The sequence below is a fragment of the Dendrobates tinctorius genome, unplaced genomic scaffold (assembly GCF_039654945.1).
Source record: "Dendrobates tinctorius isolate UK_male_01 unplaced genomic scaffold, ASM3965494v1 ptg000005l, whole genome shotgun sequence".
In the NCBI taxonomy this organism is placed as follows: Eukaryota; Metazoa; Chordata; class Amphibia; order Anura; family Dendrobatidae; genus Dendrobates; species Dendrobates tinctorius.
This window is the reverse complement of record NW_027361673.1, coordinates 28,998,835-29,023,261: the sequence shown is the minus strand read 5'-3', so window position 1 is coordinate 29,023,261 and position 24,427 is coordinate 28,998,835. Positions and strand designations below refer to the sequence as shown.

Here is a 24,427-nt window from a genome sequence, read left to right as displayed (position 1 = left end):
ACTGTTGTACCCTCGGACTGCAGGGCAGCTTGAACTTGTTTGGATGTTAGTCTAGGTTCTTTATCCAACATCCGCACAATCTTGCATTGAAATCTCTTGTCAATTTTTCTTTTCCGTCCACATCTAGGGAGGTTAGCCACAGTGCCATGGGCTTTAAACTTCTTGATGACACTGCGCACGGTAGATTCAGGTCTTTGGAGATGGACTTGTAGCCTTGAGATTGCTCATGCTTCCTCACAATTTGGTTTCTCAAGTCCTCAGACAGTTCTTTGGTCTTCTTTCTTTTCTCCATGCTCAATGTGGTACACACAAGGACACAGATAAGAGGTTGAGTCAACTTTAATCCATGTCAACTGGCTGCAAGTGTAATTTAGTTATTGCCAACACCTGTTAGGTGCCACAGGTAAGTTACAGGTGCTGTTAATTACACAAATTAGAGAAGCATCACATGATTTTTTGAACAGTGCCAATACTTTTGTCCACCCTCTTTTTATGTTTGGTGTGGAACTATATCCAATTTGGCTTTAGGAGAATTCTTTTTGTGTTTTTTCATTTAAGACAAATTAAATGAAGATAATAATACCAAAGAATTTGTGTTTGCAATCATTTTCAGGAAGAAACTGAGTATTATCTGACAGAATTGCAGGGATGTCAATACTTTTGGCCACAACTGTATAATCAAGCATCAATAATCAAGAAGCAAAAGATATTTTGTCACCAAATATAACAGTGAAACTTCATGCTATTGTGAGAGATAGCGAGATGTTCTTTTCCTGAAATTCTGTGCCCTTTTTTCTTCACACATACCTTTGATCATTGTGACTATTTTACCCTCATCGGTCCACAGGACTTGTATCCAAAATGCATCAGGCTTGTTTAGATGTTCTTTGGCATACTTCTGATGCTGAATTTTATGGTGAGAGCGCAGGAAAGGTTTTTTTCTGAGAACTCTTCCATGAAGGTCATGTTTATACAGGTGTGTTCTACCTGGCCATGTTCACATGGCTCTGTGGCTAGTGCAGGATGTGGCTATATACTCAGCTTAGGGGCTCGCTCACATTAGCGTATAAAAAATAACTCCGATGTTGCTCCTGAAAAGTTGGACAAGTGGAATACATGACATGCGAGTGCACAATTATTTCCTCACTTTTAAAAGATGTGGTCCCCCTATTTTTGTTAACCAGCCAAGGTAAAGCAGACAGCTGCGGGCTTTTATTTTTAGGCTGGGAAGAACTCAATAACCAGGGACCTTCTCAGTTTGATAATATAAGCCCGCAGCTGTCTGCTTAACCTTGGCTGGTTATAAAAAAAATATGGAGGATACCCACATAGTGTTATTTTTTAATTATTTATTTAATAGGTTAAATAAGGCAAAATACCCTATAGTGTCACATGAAAGGCACCAAAGGGTGCTAGTTTATAATATGTAGGGTGCTTGTGACATTATACAGTATATCTACATATCTAGTCTATATATCTATTCTATTTTATCTATCTTTCTATATATTCTATTCTGCAGTTCAAAATGTGAATTTACTGTACTTGGCTGAGGAAATGTTAGGTTTTGAGATGCGTGTGTAAACATCAGGCTGAACACGCATGGTCCATATGCCGTGCAATTTTTTTTTCTCACACCTATTGACTTGCATTTGCAAGTACAATCCAATTCTCAAATCCAATCGTGGCATGCTGTGATTTTTTTTTAAAAAAAGGGGGGCTGGAGGGCACCACTTCACGGGATCACCCGTACATGCTAATCGTGGATTAAGCAGGCAAACAAGAAAGGAGCATGTACACAACGGGGATCACCAAACAATATGTAGAAAAAAATTGTACTTTATTGTTACACCGCAAAAACACACTGAGAATATTAAAAACATTAAAAATGCAAAACATGCAATGAGGAAGGTACAAACAACCCTAGGATTAAAAAGACCCCTGCCAAAAGACCCCACTAAAACAATCTGTGAGTAGCAAGGATAAATAACATTGTAATCATATACCCATGACTGGATCAATCGAGTCAAACCCCACAAACTCACCAGAATGTATATGAACCAGCGCTGCAAATGCTACAGGGCAAAGGAAAAAGCAGTCCCAAGACACTCTGCTAAGTACAGAGTATAACATACAGGTCAAGAATGCACAAAAGCAGAGCGCCTGATACAACCTGAGCCCAATGAGTGGAAACATGCGTCAGCACAAAATGGTATATCCCGCTAAGGCAGCGTATAGACAAGGTAGTGAGGGAGGCAGGGGCCCAGGGATGCCCGACGCGTTACGCCAGGAGACCTGGCTTCATCAGGGGCAGTACCCAGTGTGTGTCCATGCGTCTTATAAATACCTTATAAAAGTGCTATTTACCAGAGTACAGCTGGAGAATGTGGGCATGTTGACAGCCGAGTGCCGAGGCCGGCATGTGACGTAGGCGAAAGTCATACAAGGCCTTCATCTGCGCAGGCGCAGGAGCGGCGGTGAAAACACCGCCGGAATGTTCAAAAATGGCCGAACAGAGATCCATCGCGCATGCGCTAGTCCGCGCAGATCTTACATGTCAGGACTTGGTGAAAAATAATGGTCTGCACATGTGCAGTGCCTGCATGTCAAGACTTAGTAAATGGTGGGGGAGAAATACCATGTCAAATCCACTGTTTGTCGCGCGTCCATATCAAAATACTTGAAAGAAGAAATACATCCCCATTTGAGACATGCAGACTACGACCCGCACAGGCCCAAACCATGTATGTACAAGCCTGCCACAACACAGGAGCCACAAAAAGGTGTGTCCAAGGTTAGAGCCATCAGAGCTATTAGGAAATACCCATATCCAAAAAAAAAACATGTTTTTTTAACAGATAGAAGCTAGTTCATCTGTAATAGGTATAGAGTGCTACCAAAATACACATCATAACAGTGACCTAAACGCTAATTTATAAGCACAAAATGTACAGATAGATGGTGGTAGATACATATACACAAGAATATCACAGATATTGTACAAAGGCAATAAGTAGCTATATGCAAAAATGCAAATTTTGAGAAAATTAGTACAAAGTCATCCAAAAATACTATAAAGAGGGAAGCCAGATGTCCTGTGGTAAGGGAGATCAGATGACCCATGTCTCTTCATGCTGGGGGTATAACATCCAGAAGGAATTAATTGTTTCTTATTGCAAACCGGAACCTGGTGCGGAGTTTCAAAAATAATGTTCCCGAAGTATATCTGGGAGAAAAAAAAAGGTGAAAAGTAAAGCATTACATTAACACAAACAGACCAGACCAAAAATGCAACCGGAACAAGACTAGTAACGGACATAATAGAGGAGGGTTTAAAGCTGTTTGTAAAATCCGGTGAAGAGGAGCTCTTCATTAAGGCCGTGGGGGGTAAGGCTCTTATGATTGTGGATCCATTTCAATTCACATCTAAGAAGTTTTTTAGCCAGATCCCCCCCCCTCTGATGTTTTCCAATACTGGCTCAAGACCCATCACCTTGAGTCCCGTTGTTCGTCCCTGATGGACATCTAGAAAGTGTGATGCTGCTGACGAAATGCTCTTGCCTTTTTCCCAGTCCTTTTTTGCCCTGGAGACATTGGAGATATGTTGTTGTATTCTCCTGCGAAATTCCTGTGTGGTCTGTCCCACATATACTCACGGACAATTGCAGATTAAAGCATAGACCAAATTCTGTGTCTTAGGCCGGGATCACACTTGCGATTTAAACGGCCGAGTCTCGCATGGTAATACACGGCGCTGCCGCCAGGACTCAGGAGCGGATATGGGTATTTCCTAATAGCTCTGATGGCTCTAACCTTGGGCACACCTTTTTGTGGCTCCTGTGTTGTGGCAGGCTTGTAGATACATGGTTTGGGCCTGTGCGGGTCGTAGTATGCAAATGGGAATGTATTTCTTCTTTCAAGTATTTTGATATGGACGAGCGACATACAGTGGATTTGGCATGGTATTTCTCCCCCACCATTTACTAAGCTTTGACATGCAGGCACTGCGCAAGTGCAGACCATTTTTTTCACCAAGTCCTGACATGTAGGATCTGCGCGTGCACGATGGATCTCTGTTCGGCCATTTTTCAACATCCCGGCTGTGTATTCACCGCCGCTCCTGCGCCTGCACAGATGAAGGCCTTGTATGACTTCCGCCTACGTCACACGCCGGCCTCGGCACTCGGCTCTCAACACGCCCACACTCTCCAGCTGTTCTCTGGTAAATAGCACTTTTAGGGTGTGTGCACATGCTGCGGATTCTGCTGTGCATCCGCAGCGCATTTAGCCGCTGCGGATCCGCAGCAGTTTCTTCTGCGGTGTACAGTACCATAATATCCTATGGATATCAAAAACCGCAGTGCAGACGACGCGGATTTTTCCGTGCGGATTTGCTGCGGTTTCTAAATCGCAGAAAGAATTGACATGTCAATTCTTTCTGCGGATTCCGCTGCGGTTTACCATCTCCTCCATTGTAGAGGTGATAAATCGCAGGGCAAAACCGCAGGCTAATCCGCAGGTAAAACCGCAGGTCTTTTGACCTGCGGATTTTACAAAATCCGCGCTCCCAAATTCGCAGAGCATTCCGCAGCGTGTGCACGTACCCTTATAAGGTATTTATAAGACACCTGGACACACACTGGGTACTGCCCCTGATGAAGCCAGGTCTCCTGGCGTAATGCGTCGGGCATCCCTGGGCCCCTGCCTCCCTCACTACCTTGTCTATACTCTGCCTTAGCGGGAAATACCATTTTGTGCTGACGCATGTTTCCACTCATTGGGCTCAGGTTGTATCAGGCGCTCTGCTTTTGTGCACTCTTGACCTGTATGTTATACTCTGTACTTAGCAGAGTATTTTGGGACTGCTTTTTCCTTTCCCCTGTAGCATTTGCAGTGCTGGTTCATATACATTCTGGTGAGTTTGTGGGGTTTGACTCGATTAATCCAGTCATGGGTATATGATTACAATGTTATTTATCCTTGCTACTCACAGATTGTTTTAGTGGGGTCTTTTGGCAGGGGTCAAAAAAAAACAGACCTATTGTGGGTTGTTTGTCCCTTCATAATTGCATGTTTTGCATTTTTAATGTTTTTAATATTCTCAGTGTGTTTTTGCGGTGTAGTAGCAATAAAGTACAATTTTTTTCTACATATTGTTTGGGGATGCCCGTTATGTACATGCTCCTTTCTTGTTTGCCTGCTGTGATTTTTTTCCTCAGTTCGATTAGAGCTGAGAAAGAACTCTCAGATGAGCAGGGACTCATTTACTAATATTGGTCAAAATGAAATACTAGGTTTCCTCGCATTGCACTCCTCCGTATTACACGGCAGTGTGAATCAGCCCTTATGCTGGGCGCTCCATGGCAGAACAAGGGTGTTACCGGGGGTTATTGGGGCATTCCCGGGAGGGGCAAATTTGGGATGGAGCATAAAAAAAGTTCTCAAGTTCTTAAATAGGTACAATTGACAAAGTACCGTACTTGCAAAAACAAGCAACCTTGCAAACGACCTTTTATTAAATATCCTCTCCATTCTCAAGGACGGAGGTATTTTTAATTTTATAGTGTACAGCTTGTTTCATAGGTTACTGGCCACCCTGCAGTTTCAGACTGGTCAGTTTCCTAGGAAGGAGCACATGCCGCTTATAAGCTCTATGCTTTATAGCCAACTCTAACTGTACTTGTGGCGCCCCTGAGGGTTCGGTTGCCACAGAGGTACTGCACCGCCTCCTGAGGTGTGGTACCCCACCATCCAGGTAAGTTGGAGGCTCCTGACCACGCTCCAACACCTGCACCCATCATCACAAAGTAGTGTAGCAAAGCCACATTGCGGCTCCCTGCTTGGAGTGTAGCAGAGCACCTTTGGTGGCTCCCTGCTTGGAACACGAAACGTGCTGGGAGGCGGGTGGAGTTAGAATACATAAAAGAGCGGGAAGGTTTAGGATTTCAGTTCAGAGTTCAGTAGAGTAGAGTGTGGAGTGGAGGAGAGAAGATCCCTAAGAGAGGGATGGAGGAAGGAAGTGCTGCAGCAGATCACAGTGATCTGGGTCTGCTGGCACAGGAAAGGAACGAAAGAGAGAGACATTGAAGAGAAACCTGATTTTCCATAAGAAGGAGAGACTAGTACGGAACGTGAGGCGTAAAAGGGAACAGAGGACATGGGTTAGAGAAGAACCCTGCCTAGAAGTTCTAAGCGCAAGGCCGGGGCCCGGTCCCCGAGATTGTATGGATACTAATGATCCTACAGCAGACACCGGAGGAGTAGTGGGCTGTAAATGCACTACTCCCATCTAAGACTTGGGGGCACAAAGCCTCCCATATACAGCATGAGACACCTATATCCTCCCCATGATCAGCATGAGAGCCCCATAGCCTCCCCATGTCCAACATTAGAGCACCATAGCCTCTCCATGTCCAGCATGATACCCCCATAGCCTCCTCATGTCCAACACGAGACCCCATAGCTTTCCCATGTCCATCATGAGATCCCTATACCCTCCCAATGTCCAGCATGAGACCCCTATACCCTCCCAATGTCCAGCATGAGACCCCTATGCCCTCCCAATGTCCAGCATGAGACCCCTATACCCTCCCTATGTCCAGCATGAGACCCCCATAGCCTCCCCATGTCCAGCATGAGAACCCTATAGCCTCCCCATGTGCAGCATGAAGCCCCCATTGCCTCCTCATGTCAGCGTGAGACCCCAATACCCTCCCTATGTCCAGCATGAGACCCCTATACCCTCCCTATGTCCAGCATGAGACTCCCATAGCCTCCCCATGTCCAGCATGAGAACTCTATAGCCTCCCCATGTGCAGCATGAAACCCCCATAGCCTCCTCATGTCAGCGTGAGACCCCAATACCCTCCCTACGTCCAGCATGAGACCCCTATAGCCTCACCATGTCCAGCATGAGACCCGTATAACCTCCCCCATGTCTAACATGAGACCTTCTATAGCCACTCCATATCCAGCCAGCGGCCCCATCCTTCACCAATAAATTCACCACTGTTCATTCTGAGACGGCAGCGGATGGACGACGGGAGGGGGAGGGTACGGTCTGGCCCATGTTCCACTGTTTCAGCCTTTTTGCTATCTCAGTCCGCGGGCCGGACTGGAACAGCCAGAGTGTCGATGTGTACCAAGGGCCAAACTTTGCTCAGGTCTGCTCTAAATGTTAGGAAACTTAAATATGCCAATCAGGCATCCAGATAATTACTTATACAGATGGAAGAGTTCCCGTTTCCCTTGTTTTTATCATTTTAGCTGGGAATGCATTCTCATTTACTTCTTCCCCTCAATCCTCCGTTCTGTCAGTGAGAGCCTTGGTCTTGATTCAGGAAAGTGTGATGTATTTCTATCGGCACGTTCATTCTGTAGCTTTCCAGAAATCCCAGCTGTAAGAAGAATATTTTAGAAGGCAATGATGAGAATTAACAGCCACAAAGAAATGTATCTAATAATCGCCAACAAATAAATGAATCTAGTGACAGATTTACTGAAAAAAAAACACATTCCTAAAATTAACATATTTTTACAGTACATTTTGTATGAACAGCACCATCAATTGGCCTTACTACAATTCTGGATTAAAATTAAAAGGGCTTTCTTTCTCCACTTAACAGGTTACTGTGGTGACATCACGCCAGCAGCGCTGCCGCTGATCAGTCGTATCACTTTTTGCGTCAGCAATGTTTTTTAACCTGTATACAGTATATAAACTTGTGATCAGCTTCCATTCATTAAATGTCTGAAGAATGATCAGGTCACTTTGTTTAGCCGCTTTACAGCTTTCAAAGCTTGAAATGGTTACAAGAAACTTAACTTGACTAAACATGTGCAGGGAAAGTCATTTTGAGATTGCAGTGTATTTGTTACTTCATTCTAGCACTTTTTAAAGGGTTATTCTCATGTTATTAAATTTCACAAATAATAACTTGAAAAAGACATCAACTGAACACATGATGAAATAGCTACTTCAGAATGAAAAAAACTTTTTTTTTTTATTTTGCCTCCATTGCAGAGATTTTAGCAATGAATGTATTAGGCACCTAATGAGTTAACTTTTTAAAGTGAAATATGGGTGTTATCAGAGTTTACACTGGGGGTGTGTACTTCTCCCTGTATGATGCTGAACAATCATAAGCAGGCAGCAAAACTCAAGTAAAAGAAGAACATGCCCCTTCATAGTTTATAGGAGGTTTTTCAGCGTGTGAGATGTGTGACAGACAGCCCTGATCTCCTGGTCTAACCTCTTCCGTTCATTAATGTTGTGAGTGGGGAAGCACAGCTGAGTTTAGCTGCACCACATTAAAAACCCTTTTATCAGTTTTTCTGATCACTGAGTGTGTCAGTAATAACATGAATAATCTGGAGCTGGCTGTTTTGGACTACTTCTTTGTGAGATGCAATGAGACCTTGCTCCGATATCTATCAGGATTCTGTCAGCACCGGCGGACTGCCGCGGCTGAGCAGGGTCACTCACCCAGACTACGGGAGGGCCCGGGGTCCGAAACTGCAGGGAAAGTTCTGAGCACAGGACCTGCGACACTAAAGGTAGTAAAGAGTACAAGGACCTACGATCATGTGACCACAGGGGGCGTGGCTTAGCATCCTGCTGCAGTAGATGACTGTAGGATTCTATTACAGGAATCCTGGAGTAAAGATTAGGGGAACTCAGGTCAGACAAGCGGGGGGGGGGGGGGGGGTCATACACAGAGACAGCAACGCAGTACAAAAGGAACAGGCAGAACTCGTTACAGGGACAGAACCGGGTCAAAACCAAACCAGCATAAAGTATCACAGTCACTAAGCACACCAGGGTCACAAACACTCGGCCAAGGATCTGAGTATAAACGACGAGGAATGAGTCCACAATGAGGCTATAAAAAGCCTCCCAGAATCTCCGAGTGAGGCCGTCCAGATTAGCCTCTGAACTACCTAATCCCATGAACTGAGCAGATCATGACAATATCACTGCAGAGTGATTATAAATTGAACACAACAGACATAATTGTGATTACTGACACATCATCTCTGAACAGTGTGGCGTTGGGGCAGTACAGCACAGCTGACAGTGGTATGAGAGCAGGAGAGCTGATAGAAGGGTTTCTAATGTGACTCAGCTGCACTGCCTTTACCCCCCACACTGACTCATGCATGACATTAGACCAGGAGATAATGGCAGTATCAGTACATTTCATATACTTAGAAACCTGCTGTATGTAATAGTGGGGCATGTTCTTCTTTCCTTAAAAAGTTGCTGTCTGCTTATGATTGGTCAACATCATACAGGGAGAATTAGCACACACCCCCAGTGAAAACTCTATTAACACCCACTTAGACATAACAAAAATTAACTCATTATATGACAAATACATTGTTTGCTAGTATCTCCCCAACCAAGAGGCGGAATTAAAAATAAATGTGTATATATATATATATATATATATATGTATTCAACTCTGCAGCCACTATTACATCACATGTCCAGTTTAACATTAAAAATTTGGTGAAAGGTCCTCTTTAACCCCTTTCCTACATTAGACATACTATTCTGTCCATGTCACCTGGGACCTAAGTCCCAAGGATGGAATAGTATATCTAGCACGATCAGCGGTACTCTCGGGGGGAGCGCCGCTGATCATGGCCGAGTGTCAGCTGATTGTCACGGACCGCCCCCGACACATTAACCCCCGGCACACTGCGATCAAACATGATCGCAGTGTACCGGCGGCATAGGAGAGAAGCACGCAGGGAGGGGGCTCCCTCCGTGCTTCCCTGAGACCCCCAAAGCAGCGCGATGTGCTGCGCTGCTCCTGGGGTCTCCTTCCCTGCAGGTCCCCGGATCCAATATGGCAGCGGGGACCTTCGGGGGCCTGCAGGGAGCCGGCTTCCTCACTGCCTGCAGAGCGCAGGCATGAGGAAGCCTGTGCAGCGCCTGTGTCTGATTGCTGATCTGTCACAGCGATCTGTAATGTGACAGATCAGCGATCTGTCACATGACTGTGATGTCCCCCCTGGGACAATGTAATAAAGTAAAAAAAAAAAAAAAAGTGTAAAAATAATTTATAAAAACAATCGCTAAATAAATAAAAAAAAAAAAATATTCCCTAATAAATTCATTTTTTGAAAATAAAAACAAAAACAAAGTACACATATTTGGTATCGCCGCGTCTGTAACGACCCGCCCTATAAAACTGTCCCACTAGTTAACCCCTTTATTGAACCCCTTATAAAATAAAAAACGAAGCAAAAAATAATGCTTTATCATCATACCGCCGAACAAAAAGTGCAATAACGCGCGATCAAAAAGACGGATATAAATAACCATGGTACCACTGAAAACGTCATCTTGTCCTGCAAAAAAGGAGCTGCCACACAGCATCATCAGCGAAAAATAAAAAAGTTATAGCTCGCAGAATAAAGCGATGCAAAAATAATTATTTTTTTATATAAAATTGTTTTCATTGCATAAAACCGCTAAAACATAAAAAAAACAACATAAATGAGGTATCGCTGTAACCGTACTGACCCGAACAATAAAACCGCTTTATTAATTTTACCACATGCAGAACGGTGTAAACGCACCCCCCAAAAGAAATTCATGAAACGTTGGTTTTCGTTCATTCTGCGTCCAAAAAATCAGAATAAAAAGCGATCAAAAAATGTCACGTGCCCGAAAATGGTACCAAAAAAAAGTCAACTCGTCCCGCAAAAAATAAGACCTCATATGACTTGGTGGGTCAAAATATCGAAAAATTATAGCTCTCAATATGTGAAAAAAAAAAAGCGTCTTTTAGCGTGCGACAGCTGCCAAATGTAAAAACCCACCATAAATAGTAAATCAAACCCCCCTTTCCTACCCCCTTAGTTAGGGAAAAATGATAAAATATAAAAAAAAGTATTTATTTCCATTTTCCTTTTAGGGCTAGGGTTAGGGGTGTGTTGGGGTTAGGGTTGGAGTTAGAATTGGGGGGTTTCCACTGTTTTTGGCACATCAGGGGCTTTCCAAAAATTGAGGGTGAAAAGATCATTTTTGTGGAAAAAATATGATTTTTTTAATTGTACGGCTGTACGTTCTAAACTTCTATGAAGCCCTTGGGGGTTCAAAGTTCTCACCATACATCTAGATAAGTTCCTTGGGGGGTCTAGTTTCCAAAATGGTGTCATTTGTGGGGGGTTTCCACTGTTTTGATACATCAGGGGCTTTCCAAACGCGACATGGTGTCCAATCTCAATTCCAGCCAAAAAAGTCAAATGGTGCTGCTTCCCTTCTGAGCTCTGCCATGTGCCCAAAGAGTGGTTTACCCCCACATATGCCCACCGGGTCACGTGACTATGACCTCATCACAGGTCCTTCACACACTCACATTGCCTTTTAATGCAGGCGTTTTCAGACACACCCCTGGGTGGGTTTGTAGGTAACCAGAACCCGCCCATCTCTCTAGTTACCTGAAGACTTCTCCCTTACACTTTGAAACAACACCTCAGCAATGATATTGCTGATCACACATACACAAGTCTCCATCTCAAAGCCACCCACTTTGAGATACATAACCATCCTTCAGGATTCTGCCACTCATCCGTTCTCTTGGGACATCCACACAGCACCCCCTAGTGGACACAGTGGTTACTACACCACACCTTGGTAAAATAAAAAAATTGAACCTGAAGTAATTTTTTTTGTGAAAAAAATTTAAATGTTCAATTTTTTTTTAAACATTCAAAAAATTCCTGTGAAGCACCTGAAGGGTTAATAAACTTCTTGAATGTGGTTTTGAGCACCTTGAGGGGTGCAGTTTTTAGAATGGTGTCACTTTTGGGTATTTTCTATCATACAGACCCCTCAAAGTGACTTAAAATGTGATGTGGTCCCTAAAAATAAAACGGTGTTGTAAAAATGAGAAATCACTGGTCAAATTTTAACCCTTATAACTTCCTAACAGAAAAAATTTTGGTTCCCAAATTGTGCTGATGTAAAGTACACATGTGGGAAATGTTACTTATCAAGTTTTTTGTGTGCCATATCGCTGTGATGTAAGGGCATAAAAATTTAAAGTTGGAAAATTGCGAAATTTTCAAAATTTTCGCAAAATTTCCGTTTTTTTTCAGAAATAAACGCAAGTTATATGAATGAAATTTTACCACTAACATGAAGTACAATATGTCACGAGAAAACATTGTCAGAATCACCGAGATCCATGGAAGCGTTTCAGAGTTATTACCTCATAAAGGGACAGTGGTCAGAATTGTAAAAACTGGCCCGTGCATTAACATGCAAACCACCCTTGGGGGTAAAGGGGTTAAAGAGTTTTTAGAGCACTAAGGGTGTGTACACACGCTGCGGATTCTGCTGCGGTTCCGCAGGGTGTACAGTACCATTATTCTCTATGGGAAATGGAAACCGCAGTGCAGATGCTGCGGAATTTTCTGCACAGATTTTCGGATTCTGCAGCGGTTTACCATCTCCTTCATTGTGGAGATGGTAAAACCGCAGGGCAAAACCGCAGGATAATCCGCAGATAAACCGCAGGTCTTTTGACCTGCGGATTTATCTGCGGATTTTGAAAATCCACGCGGATCAATCCGCAGCAGATTCCGCAGCGTGTGCACACAGCCTAACAAACATACAGTATGTCAGCAGGGTTTTAAAGCAGTGATCCACCACTGCATCTATATTGCAACCATAAAATAATGTAATTTCATACCAAGCTGTAACCACAGCAGTCAAATAACATATTAGTATGCATTTAATTTCTCATGTTAGTTTTCAAGTTAAAAGACTGACCTTCGATGTCTTGTTGCTGCGCATGTGCTGATGAGATAATGATTTGTAGGTGGGAGACGTTCAAACATCCCATACTGTAATAAGAGCAGCTATGTCTGAGTATTGCATTATCATTTTGTTATGGAATTATTAACCATGAATAACTCCAGATACCAACTGTTTGTAAGTGGAGCTATTACTGAAGGAGGCGGAAATGTCCTTTGCACTTTCTAGACGTTCTGAGCATCAGGGTAGCACAGGCTATGTGCATGCACATGTGGCCCAAACATAACATTTCAGAAGGAAATTATGTTTCATTACTAATATATATTCTGCATATTTAAAGAGGACCTGTCAGGTCCCCCATGCCCTTCAATCCAGCAGCATTCATCTTTGTATGAATAAACTTCCGGCCTAACCAGCCCTGTATAACATAATTCAGTTAAATAAATTCTTAAAATATGCATTTATAATGTCCTCGTTTCCTATGCTAATGAGGGCTTTGACTTGTTGATGGGGAGTTATTTGCCCCAGACTAGTCAGCCCTCTTTTAATGTTATTACGCCCATGTGGGCATGATAACATAATTTGCATGAGTGGCGTCATCACAGCTCATGTATATCTAGTGCATGCGCGATACTCAAGCCAGGTGTACGCTGACCGGAAATTCATAAGGTGGCTTTTGTTGGTGCGCAGTTCGCCTCTGAAGTCAGGAAGCGTACACCCCGGCTTCAGAGGCTCATTGATGATGCCAAAATGAGTGGTACGCATGCGCTAGATATGCATGAGCTGGTGATGATGCTGCTCGTGCAAATTAGGTTTGTTATCACGCCCACATGGGTGTGATAACATGGAAAGAGGGATGACTAATCTGGGGAACTAATGCCCCATCAACCAGTCAAAGCCCTTCGTAAGCATAGGCTACTTTCACACATCAGGTTTTCGGCGTCAGGCGCGATCCGGCGTCGTGCCGGAACGCCGGATCCGGCAAATGTTTTGTAAAACCTGAAGTGCCGGGTCCGGTTTTCTGCCGGATCCGTCTTGTTCTTGACAGACAAAACCGGATCCGTCTCATCCGGTTCATCCGTTTTTTCTATCCGTTTTTCTATCCGTTTTTCGACGGATTACGCCGGATCCGGTTTTTAAAATTGACCCTTGTGGCCTTCCAAATGGGATTGGCTACTGGAAAACTAGATATAGCATGTTCCTACAGCCCTTCTTTGACAGGTTGTAGAGAAGAAAGTGCAGGTTGGAGAGAAGAGCAAGTTACTGGCGAAGATGGATGTTGTCATTGGAAATATTACCACTAGAAGTTCTGTGACGGTTTCAGGGACAATTTTCCACTATACTTTATGTCACCTCAAGGCAGAGTACACTGGGATGACAGAGTGTGAAAGATTTGTGCCCTAAACTTGTGTACCTTCTGGACCAACAGTATATACCTTTGCCAACCAAAGTTGGCTATCTTGTCATGGTCTTACTATTTTTACCTTTAGGCCACAGGTGTGTACCTGGTTGTGTTTTATGCAAAGTATTTCACCTTTTAACAAAAGTTGTGTACATTGGTAGGAAATCACCAACAATAAACACAACTTTTTAGGTGAAATACTTTGCTTCAAACACAACCAGGAACACAACTGTGGCAAAAAGCTAAAATTTACCCACAGTTATATACCTGGTTTTGAATACCTTTTTACCTTTGAAATACCCTGTATTTAACCTTTTTTTTAAACATAGTTCGCCGCAGAAAGAAATGACAGACAACCATTGTGAAACGATAATTTAACTTTTATTTAAATTTTTTTTTTGTTTTTGTTTTTAAAGTGCAAAAAAATTTTTTAATAAAGGTTTTAAACCCAATGGGCATTTTTATTACAAAAAAAAAACATTACAAATCGGTATACTGTGGGGTGGAAATACTGCTGGAGGGGCTGCGGGACACTTCGACACTGGGTGTGTGGAGAGAGGACTGGGATCGTGGTGGGGAAGGAACAGTTAGAGGTGAAGGTGTGGAAAAAGCTACAGAAAGGGTGGACATGTGGGAGGCAGAAGAGGTGGTGGGCGGTGGAGTGGAGGGTTGGGCAGGGACTGTAGGAGCAGATGATGTTGATGGAAAGTTGTATGGGGAAGGAGTTTGGTACGGGGAAGGAGTTTGGTACGGGGAAGGAGTTTGGTACGGGGCAGGTTGCTGGAAGTTGGGAGATGTCTGGTACTGGTGAGGTTGCTGGTATGTAATAGGAGGGGGAGGATGGAAAGTGGCTGGAGGGGGTGCAGATGTAATAGGAGGGGGAGGATGGAAAGTGGCTGGAGGGGGTGCAGATGTAATAGGAGGGGGAGGATGGAAAGTGGCTGGAGGGGGTGCAGGTGGAGGAACTACAGTGGTGGGAGGTGGAGGTTGGGAGGTAACCTGCTGTAGAGCACCGTGGCACGAATGCATTACATGCATCTGCTGGGTAGGAGATAGTGTTGCCATGCGCTCCACAACAGACCTGAAAAAGGTGTGGTTTGGCGAAGATCTTGCTTCTGAATGCATGGTTTGCAGAAGTGTCTTCACCTCCAGAATGCTGGAGTTGATCTGCTGAAAGCCTGCGGAGATTTGCTCTGACAAGACTTTGAGACAGTTCTGGAAAGATGCATTCAGATGCAAGAACTCTTGCGCATAACTCTTTTCCTGACCCCTCTGCCGCTGCCGCCCAGTACCCGCAGGTGTACTAGAGGTGGCAGGGGCAGAAGGGTGGGGTAAAGGGAAAGCGATCTCCTCACCAGCAGCTTCATGTAATGTAGGCGGCCACGATGCTACTGTGCTGGTGGATGGGACAGATGGGTCGAATGTGTGGGAAGGCTGGGAAGGTGCAGATGTACCGGGGCGGTCGAAGTGTCCCTCGGTGCCGGTCTCCTCATCGATCGCCTCAGAAGGGTCCAATCGTGCAGGCTCCCGAGTGCTGCTCACCGTGCTGTGGAATAAAGAGAAAAAAAACAATTAAAATACTGACATGGTATGGCCCTGGCTGAAAAAAAAAAGTTACATCTAACATTTTTTTCACATGTGGTGTGTAATATTTACCTTCTGGTGAGCATTGTTTCCCGGAGGAACGACAGGGCTTGTGCGTACTTGTACTTGCTCCTGCGTCCTCCAGATCCACTCGGGGCCCGCATCTCTTTATTGAACTCCTTCTTGAAACGATCCCTCACAGACCGCCACCGATTCACAATTCTGTTCCCTGAAACGAGAAAGGAGTGGTTAGTATACAACATCAGTGTTTCACAAACTCCAGTCCTCATGGTCCCCAGGGGTCATGTTTTCAGGATTTCCATAGTAAATAGAAATCCTGAACACATGATCCGTGGGGACCACGAGGACTGGAGTTCGGGAAACACTGGTTTACATCAAGCAACCGGTACTGTATATACTTACGCTCTTTAATCTGGGCCCGAGCTTCGAGGTCCTCCCAGCGGCCCACAAGGAGAGAACAGATTTCCTCCCAGAGTCGTCGGGTAACGATCAGGTCAGCGTGGCGGCGGTCAGCCATATTCCAGAGCGGCTCCCTTTCTCTGACGAGATCGATGAGGCGGTCCACATCAATCCCTCCATCCTCACCGTCAGAGTCGGGAGCACGCTGTGAAGGCTGTTAAAGAAAAAGAAAAAAATAACATAATTAGCCTCCACAAAAGAAATGAAATAAAAAATATTTATACTTACACGTTGGTGACCGCCGCGTTGCTGTCGCCGACGACCCTGGGAGGCACTGCGAGGACCTCTTGGCCGAGCACCAGATTGGGAAGACTAGAGAAGAAAACAAAAAATGTTATGTCTTTGGATGTAGGCATTTGTTTGCTGTGTGTGGTCTGCAGAACATTGTTTTCTATGTGTTGTGTGTAGTGTGATGTTGTGTTTCTGCGTTTGATGCAAAAAACTTACCAATTGTGAGCCCACTCCAGGTGTCTGTCCACCCCTTCCTTCTTCTTCTGGGAGCTCCTCTTCATCTTGTGATTCCTGTTTTGAAATAAAAGGCAATGAATAGACATATATTACAGAGATGATGGATTCTGGAAATAAAAACTTACCGTCAAACGCTGACGATGCGAGGGAGGGCTCCCAGAAGAAGATGTGCTGTCCTGTTGATGGCCAGACTCCATGGCTGTGGGTATTGCTGCTGCCAGTGATGCCATTTCTGCTGCTGCTGCTGCTGCATCTCTTTGGCGGCTGTTGAATAAAGAGAAACAAAGGGCCAATGAATATCTTGATATTCCATGGCCCTAGTTTGGAGGAATGGGGGATTTGATAATTACCGTCTCTCATCTGCTTCTGGACTCCCCTCCCGTTGTTCAGCATGCTGCTCCATTTGGGGTGGTGCTGATGGTGCTGCTGCTGCAGATGTCTGCTGCCTTCTCCTGCTCCTGGTTCTTGGCTTGGGTGGCATGTTGGTTGTCTTGCTTTTATATATCTCCTGTGGGCAGAGCTACTGAGCATGCTCAGACCAAAAAAACGGATCCGGCCGCCGGATCAGGCTTTCGCCGGATCCGGCGCATTGCGGCGCTCATAGGCTTTCATTGTGTGAAAAAGCCGGACGCGCCGGATCCGGCGGGTACGGCTTTTTCGCCGGAGACAAAAAACGTTACAGTAGACGTTTTTTCCAGACGCCGGATCGCGACACATTGCGACACATTGCCGGATCCGGCGAAAACCGGATGAAACGCATGGCCATCCGGCGCGATCCGGCGCAAATGCAAGTCAATGGGGGGGAAACCGGATCCGGCATTGCATTTCGCCGGATCCGGTTTCTGTCAAAAGCGCCGGATCGCGCCTGACGGCGAAAACCTGATGTGTGAAAGAGGCCATAGGAAACAGGGTCATTATAAGTGATTTTTAACTGAATTACGTTATACAGGGCTGGGAGTTTAATCATACGTAGGTGAATGTTGCTGGGTTGGAGGACATTGGGGACCTGACAGATTCCCTTTAAGCTTAACGAGGAGCTGTCTCCAGGTCAAACAAGGCCTGGTATTGCTCTTATTTTATTCCTGCCAGTTGTTTTTTTTGAAAATCCCCCATGTTGTTCCAAAGATATGGGCCTTTTTATTTAGTGGTAATTTTTATGGCTATTACCAAGAAGCCGTGGCTCACGGGATGCTCAGGGGTTTACCTTTAAGCTGCTTTGGATTCTTACCTTGTGAGCATCACCGCTTTTGTAAAGAACATAAAAATTAACACAAAATAAAAAGCCCATATTTCCAGACTTGTATGGTCGATTTGAAAAAAAAATATTTAGGGGAGCAGGAGGAATAAAATAAGGGCAAAAACTGGCCACTTTTTGGTCAGATGACAAAAGGAATTTCCTAATAAATGCACAATTAATTAATCTTTCTAACGTTGTTTCTGCAATTCCTATTCCATTACTCATTTCTTTAAAAAAGCTCATTGGTCCCAATGCAAAACGTGTATCCAAGCCTCTAACCATCATGTGCCAGGACTGTAGGTTTCCAAAGGCGTAGTTTGAAGCACCTGATGTCAAAGGCAGAAAAGAGTAGCAGGGACCCCACTTGTCATGTGCCATTTATAATACTGCTACCTTAAGTGGTAGATGGGCCATTGGCCTCCTCAGACACCAGGATCTAAATGCGACTGTTACCCCTGCACTGCACCCGCTATACATAGGCCCTGGACTAAACATCTCCCAGACATGAACATCTTGTAATTCACATTAAAGGGAATCTGTCACCAGGCTTTGCTACGTCCTCTGAGCGCAGCATAATGTAAGAAAATAGACCCTGAATCCAACGATGTATCACTTAGTTTACTGAGTGCAGCACTTGTGACACAATCAGAGCTTTTAGATGTAGAAGAGCTCAGAAAGCTATCCCTTCCTACATCACAGCTTTCTGTGTACATGTAATGAGTTGGTGGGGAACCTCGTGTGCCTTCACTCTCCTGGACGCTGATCACACAGTTACAAGCAACACCTCATTGTTATTGATGTGATATGTAATGTAATGTTTATACATTGTGATGTCATGTACTGTTAAAGGATCTTAGATAGTATAGGACCATAGTGGGGTAGAATAGAGGGGGGCACTGCACATTAGAGATAGGTGACAGAATAACAATAGAGTAGGAGATAGGCAGCACAGGGGTTAACTAAATGGAAGGAACAGCACAGATCAAGGAAGTATAGTCAGGAATCAGGATACTTCCTGATTAGAGTCAGAAGCCCAGGCAGCCTGCCCCCGGGCAGGGTGCATGCAGTGCAGGAGACAGTTACAGGCCGTGGGGATAAAGCTGCCGACGGCAGTAAGGGGTCTCAGGCTGAAGAGTAGTGCAGATGGGCACTAGCTCAGCAGGACCATCCTCAGGAAGGATCCGAGGTCTATGACCAGGGCTGGAGTTGTTAGTATGGCACTCCCGGCACCTTTTCCAATTGGAACTGGACGAGGGGCTGTCAGGGAGCTGGTGACGCAGGAAGGACGGATGGGACACGGATTGCCGGGAGAACAGAAAGAGAGGATACAGAAAGAATGGAGTCTGCCCGGAAGTCAGGGAAAGGGCAGGATATGTGGCTCTGTGAATTGTGCTGCCAAAGTGATGAGTGCCTGAGTGCCCATAAAGTTGAACTGTTTGAAAAGGACTGTGACTCTGCAGTGTTTTATGGAACCTGGAAACACGAAGATGGAGTGACAGAGACCGAGGGGACTCCAGCGACTGAAGTGAGTACTATGCTGCTCACATCGCACACGCAACAGAAAGGACTTTGTATTTCATCTGTGGGGCGCCAGGGTAAGGGAACACTACAGCTTGTTGCCACAAATACTACCCTGGCCGCCCAAGGCTACTTTCACATTAGCGTTTTTTAGCGCAGCGCTTCGTGCGCAATAGAAACGCATGCAAAAAACGCATCATGCGTTTTGCATGCGTTTGCGTTTTTTAGGTGCATACATTTTAACCAGTTTCTAGCCATGTTAACTCTTAAAACGCATGCATTTTTTAATGCGCTCGCCTACTTTCCCATAGACTGTAATGCGTTATTTTGTCGCATTCCGTGCACAAGTGTGCGCATGCGGTTTTTTTTACACAGTTGGACAGACCAAAAAATGCAACAGGTTGCGTCTGGCATGCCTAGGCGCACACCTTAAAAAAACGAATGCGCACGAAAACGCATATGAACGTGTGCAAACGCAAGACCATGCGCCCTCCATGTTAAATATAGATGCGCATGACGCATGCGCACGATGCGCTGCGCAAAAAAACGCTAATGTGAAACCAGCCTTACATATATTGTTATTGACAGTGAACTGCTTATCAGAGGAGGGGATGTGTTCAGACCAGGGCTCATGTGCACTGTGGTCCAAGCAGTGATAATCTCTTGATGATAAAACATTCATTGCGAGTTGCGACACATCGCTGAAATCTGTGTTTTAACCCCTAAAGCATGCTGTCCTCAGGTTAAATAGCAAAAACCTGCTGACCAATTCCCCTGCCGTATTATAATACCGCTCACATTAGAATTTACAAAGGTCTGCTTCATATTTGGAACATGCATCTATGAAGATGAGAGTTAGTCACAGCTTCACTGTGTTATTAAGAAATTGATAGAATTTGTAATTCTGTAACAGCTGCTGTGCCTGACCCCACCAAATGTTGAATTGTAGGAAAATTAAAGCTTCAGAACAAAATGGAAGAATTTATTGTTATGATAAAAAAGGTACATTATGCCTGCAGCAAAAGACAATCACATTGTAATGTATACATGGCACTAGAGATGAGGAACTAACTGTATAAATACTGTTAAAGAGGACCTGTCCGCATTCCCGATATGTCTGATTAACTCCCTTATGACCATTCACTGTCTAGATAGCAGGTGGTTTGTTACTTTTGTCATCATAGTAGAGGATAATGAATGATTTGCTAACTGTTCCTGAGATAACAGTAAGCTGTTACTAGAGAAAATAGAGGTTTAGAGGACAACTTTTAAATTTGAGAACACCCCTTTAAAGGTGTCCACTAGTGATGAGCGAGTATACTCGTTGCTCGGGTTTCCCCGAGCATGCTCGGGTGTCCTCCGAGTATTTTGCTCGGAGATTATGTGGGAATTCCCTAACAAACAGGCATTCCACACATGTATTCAAGCTGTCTAGCAGTCGCAAATCATGCAGCTGAGAAGACGAAAACTAAATCTCAGAGCACGCTAAAATACTCGGAGGACACCCGAGCATGCTCGGGAAAACCCGAGCAACGAGTATACTCGCTCTTCACTAGTGTCCACTACAGGAAAATATAGCATTGCGTGCTGACAATTCAGTTAAATAGCTACTAATATACTACAGGCATGGCTTGAGTCAAGATCAAGAATTAGGTGGCTTTCATATTGTGTTTAGGCACCGGTTCAGTGGCCTCGTTGTGGCTTACACCCGAACCCCCTGCTAAACGGGATTCAGATTTATGCACCAACGGGGCCATAGAATATAATGGTTCTCACACAGCGATTGTTCTGTGTGCCGTGCATAATTTTCGGGGGTATATGCCTACTGGAGGCGAAAACCCAGACGCATTCTAATACGTTGGCATATAAGTCTGAATCTCATTTTGAAGAGGGTCTCGACATACCGTTAGCCCCGACGAGGCCACCGAACGGGTGTCTGCACGCAGTGTCAAAGCACCCTATGTTAAGATATGTATAAAATTCTATGTACAGTGTAACTTTACCAGAAGATACACAATAGCTTTAGTACTGGAGTAGATATGATCGCGTTATGACATTCTTGAGGTGTTGGATAAATAAGTATTTGTTCACACATCATGGTGAATCTGCTAATCAGGAGTACTAAATACTTCACCCAATTACTATGAAAATTTGTCTGACATACCGTATCAAGATAATGTGAAGAATTACTTAAACGAGAATCTCTACTAACCAGTTAATTTCAATGTCTTGCTTTATCAGGTTCAGGATCGACTAGACAGATACTGCTGTGGATTTAACCCTGAGCCAACAGAGTCCTGTGTGGAGGAGCTGCTGCATGACAAATGTCGCAACCAAAATGAACTAGTTTTAGTACATATCTTGGTAGGTGTTCACATTATGTAAGACTAATGCTCTGGTGATCTTCAGCAATATAGTGCCTTTGTTATGGCATGTCTGACCCTTATTCTATGACCTCTGCCACTAGGCAGTACTATCTTTGCACTGCCAATGGCATTGTGGGATGCAAGCCTAGTTCTCTGCTACATTTGTCTTGCTAGGTCTTGTGATGACACCTAAACAGGCTGTGCTTCAGGGTAGTGATCGGCTAAAGTTTGGGGTACCATACCGGACACCGAGTTAATGTCCGCTGACATCAAGATCACGGGATAGTAATAGAGAGGTGTCTATCAGATACCCCCATTACTAACCCAGTAAGTAAAAAAAAAAAGAAAACACACAGAAAAAAATCTTTTTGAAAAAAAAAAAAATTCTCAACAATTTCCCTCTTTCCTTCATTTATTAAATTTTTTTTTCAATAACCAGGAAAGAATGAGCAGACAGCTGGAGACTGATATTAATAGGATAGAAAGCTCCATGGATATTGGCCCCTTCCCAGAATAATAACACCAGCTCGCAGCTGTCTGCTTTCCTTTGGTTGGTTAATTAAAATAGGGGGAATAAACATTGTTTTGTTTTCATTTATTTCTTAGTATTTTTCATGTTTATATAAGTAATAAATAAAAAAAATACATAAATGAAAAAACAGCTAAGTGAAAGCAGTTATTTATAGGCTGGAAATACCCATCGTTATTGGGCCATTCAGAAATCTACAAATATCAGCCTGCAGCCGCCCCAGAAGTGGTGCATCATATTTGTTGTGCCAATTCTGGCGCATAGCCTCAGCTCTTCCCGTTTACCCTGGTACGGTGGCAATGGAGAGGTGTCAGTCAGGCAACCCCATTATTAACCCAGTAGTAAAAATAAATAAACACACACACACACACACACACACAACTTTTTTTGAATAAATACTCTCCCACACTAGCCCTTGTTCACCAATTTAATAATAAAATGATCCCACAAAGTAATCCACATTTATATTTTTGGTCTCCAGCACCTGTGGATAGCAGTAAAGTGACCACTATGCACAGGTGTCGGCTGATGAATACTCTCTCGAGAGTAGGCAACACTGATGAAAGTAGTAGTCATCAGCTGGCGCCTGACTGGTGGTAACCTTGTCACCACTGGTCACAGCCACTGGTTCACACACTGTCTTCTGTGTGACTGTGTGGGAACCTGCAGCGGTCCACGATACCCAGCGGCTGTTACCATCAGTGACTTCAGTAAGGCTATTGCTGGTGAGAGCCAATGTTTCCCACGCTGAATGGGGTTCAGGTTCGGGATCAAGCTTAAGTACCGCTCTGATTCCCAAACCAAACTTGTTTTTTTTTATAAAGCTCAGCGGAACCCAGCGCACCCAAACATCCATGGGTCCGCCTATCCCTACTGCAGGGTGTTGGTTAACTGTTTAAATCAGCTCCCTGCTGTGAGCTCTTAACAGAGTCACTTCCTTTTGAAACCACCAGCAGCTAACTATAACTGCCAGTTATTAGTTAAACTTACCCTGGTTCACTCCTGCTACTTTGATCCTGCTCAGGATTCCTGTCTGTGACATGTGTTTTGACAACCTCTTGATTTTGTGCCTGACCTTGACCTCTTGATTCCGATCCAGCATTCTGAATATTCTCTGCCAGCCTGCTTCACTGGCTAGCAGCCACTCTATAGACGCAACCCGGTGCAAATTTCCCAGCTTTATAAAACCCCAGTCTCCGCTAACCTTGTGCCAAAAACAGCAGCTATGGGTTCTTCTAAGCAGCTGCCTATCACTCTGAAGATGAAAAGGATGGAGGCCACCAAAGCAGGAGAAGGCCATAAGATAGCAAAATGTCTTCATGTTGCCCTTTCTTCAGTTCGAAATGTAATTAAGAAATTGCAATTAACAGGAACAATGGAGGTCAACGGGGCTCCCTCCGTGCTTCCCTGCGACCCCCGCAGCAGCGCAATGTGCAGCGCCGTTGCGGGAGTCTCCTTCCCTGCAGGTCCCCGGATCCAAAATGGCGGCGGGGACCTTCGGGGGCCTGCAGGGAGTCGGCTTCCTCAGTGCCTGCAAAGCGCAGGCACGAGGAAGCCTGCAGCACTGCCTGTGACAAATCGCTGATCTGTCACAGCGATCTGTAATGTGACAGATCAGCGATCTGTCACATGACAGTTATGTCCCCCCTGGGACATTGTAATAAAGTTAAAAAATAAAAAAAAGTGTAAAAATAATTTCTAAAAAATCGCTAAATAAATGTAAAAAAAAAAAAAAAAATATATATATATATATATATATATATATATATATTCCCTAATAAATTCATTTTTTGGAAATAAAAAAAAAACAATAAAAGTACAGATATTTGGTATACACATATTTGGGTCTGTAACGACCCGCCCTATAAAACTGTCCCGTTAGTTAACCCCTTTAGCGAACCCCTTAAAAAATAGAAATAAAAAATAAAGCAAAAAATAACGCTTTATTATCATACCGCCGAACAAAAAGTGCAATAACGCGGGATCAAAAAGACGCATATAAATAACCATGGTACCGCTGAAAACATCATCTTGTCCCGCAAAAAGCAAGCCACCAGACAGCATCATCAGC

At 44.2% G+C, this 24,427-nt stretch overlaps 1 protein-coding gene across 1 annotated transcript in view; it reads left to right on the top strand.

Annotated features, from left to right (window-relative positions):
- The window catches only part of GASK1A (golgi associated kinase 1A), a 127,502-nt gene that overhangs the window by 88,544 nt on the left and 14,531 nt on the right, over positions 1-24,427 (top strand). Inside the window, exon 3 of the mRNA XM_073569083.1 lies at positions 21,703-21,825. Within this exon, the coding sequence (XP_073425184.1) occupies positions 21,703-21,825 (123 nt within the window). The remainder of the gene's footprint in view (positions 1-21,702; positions 21,826-24,427) is intronic.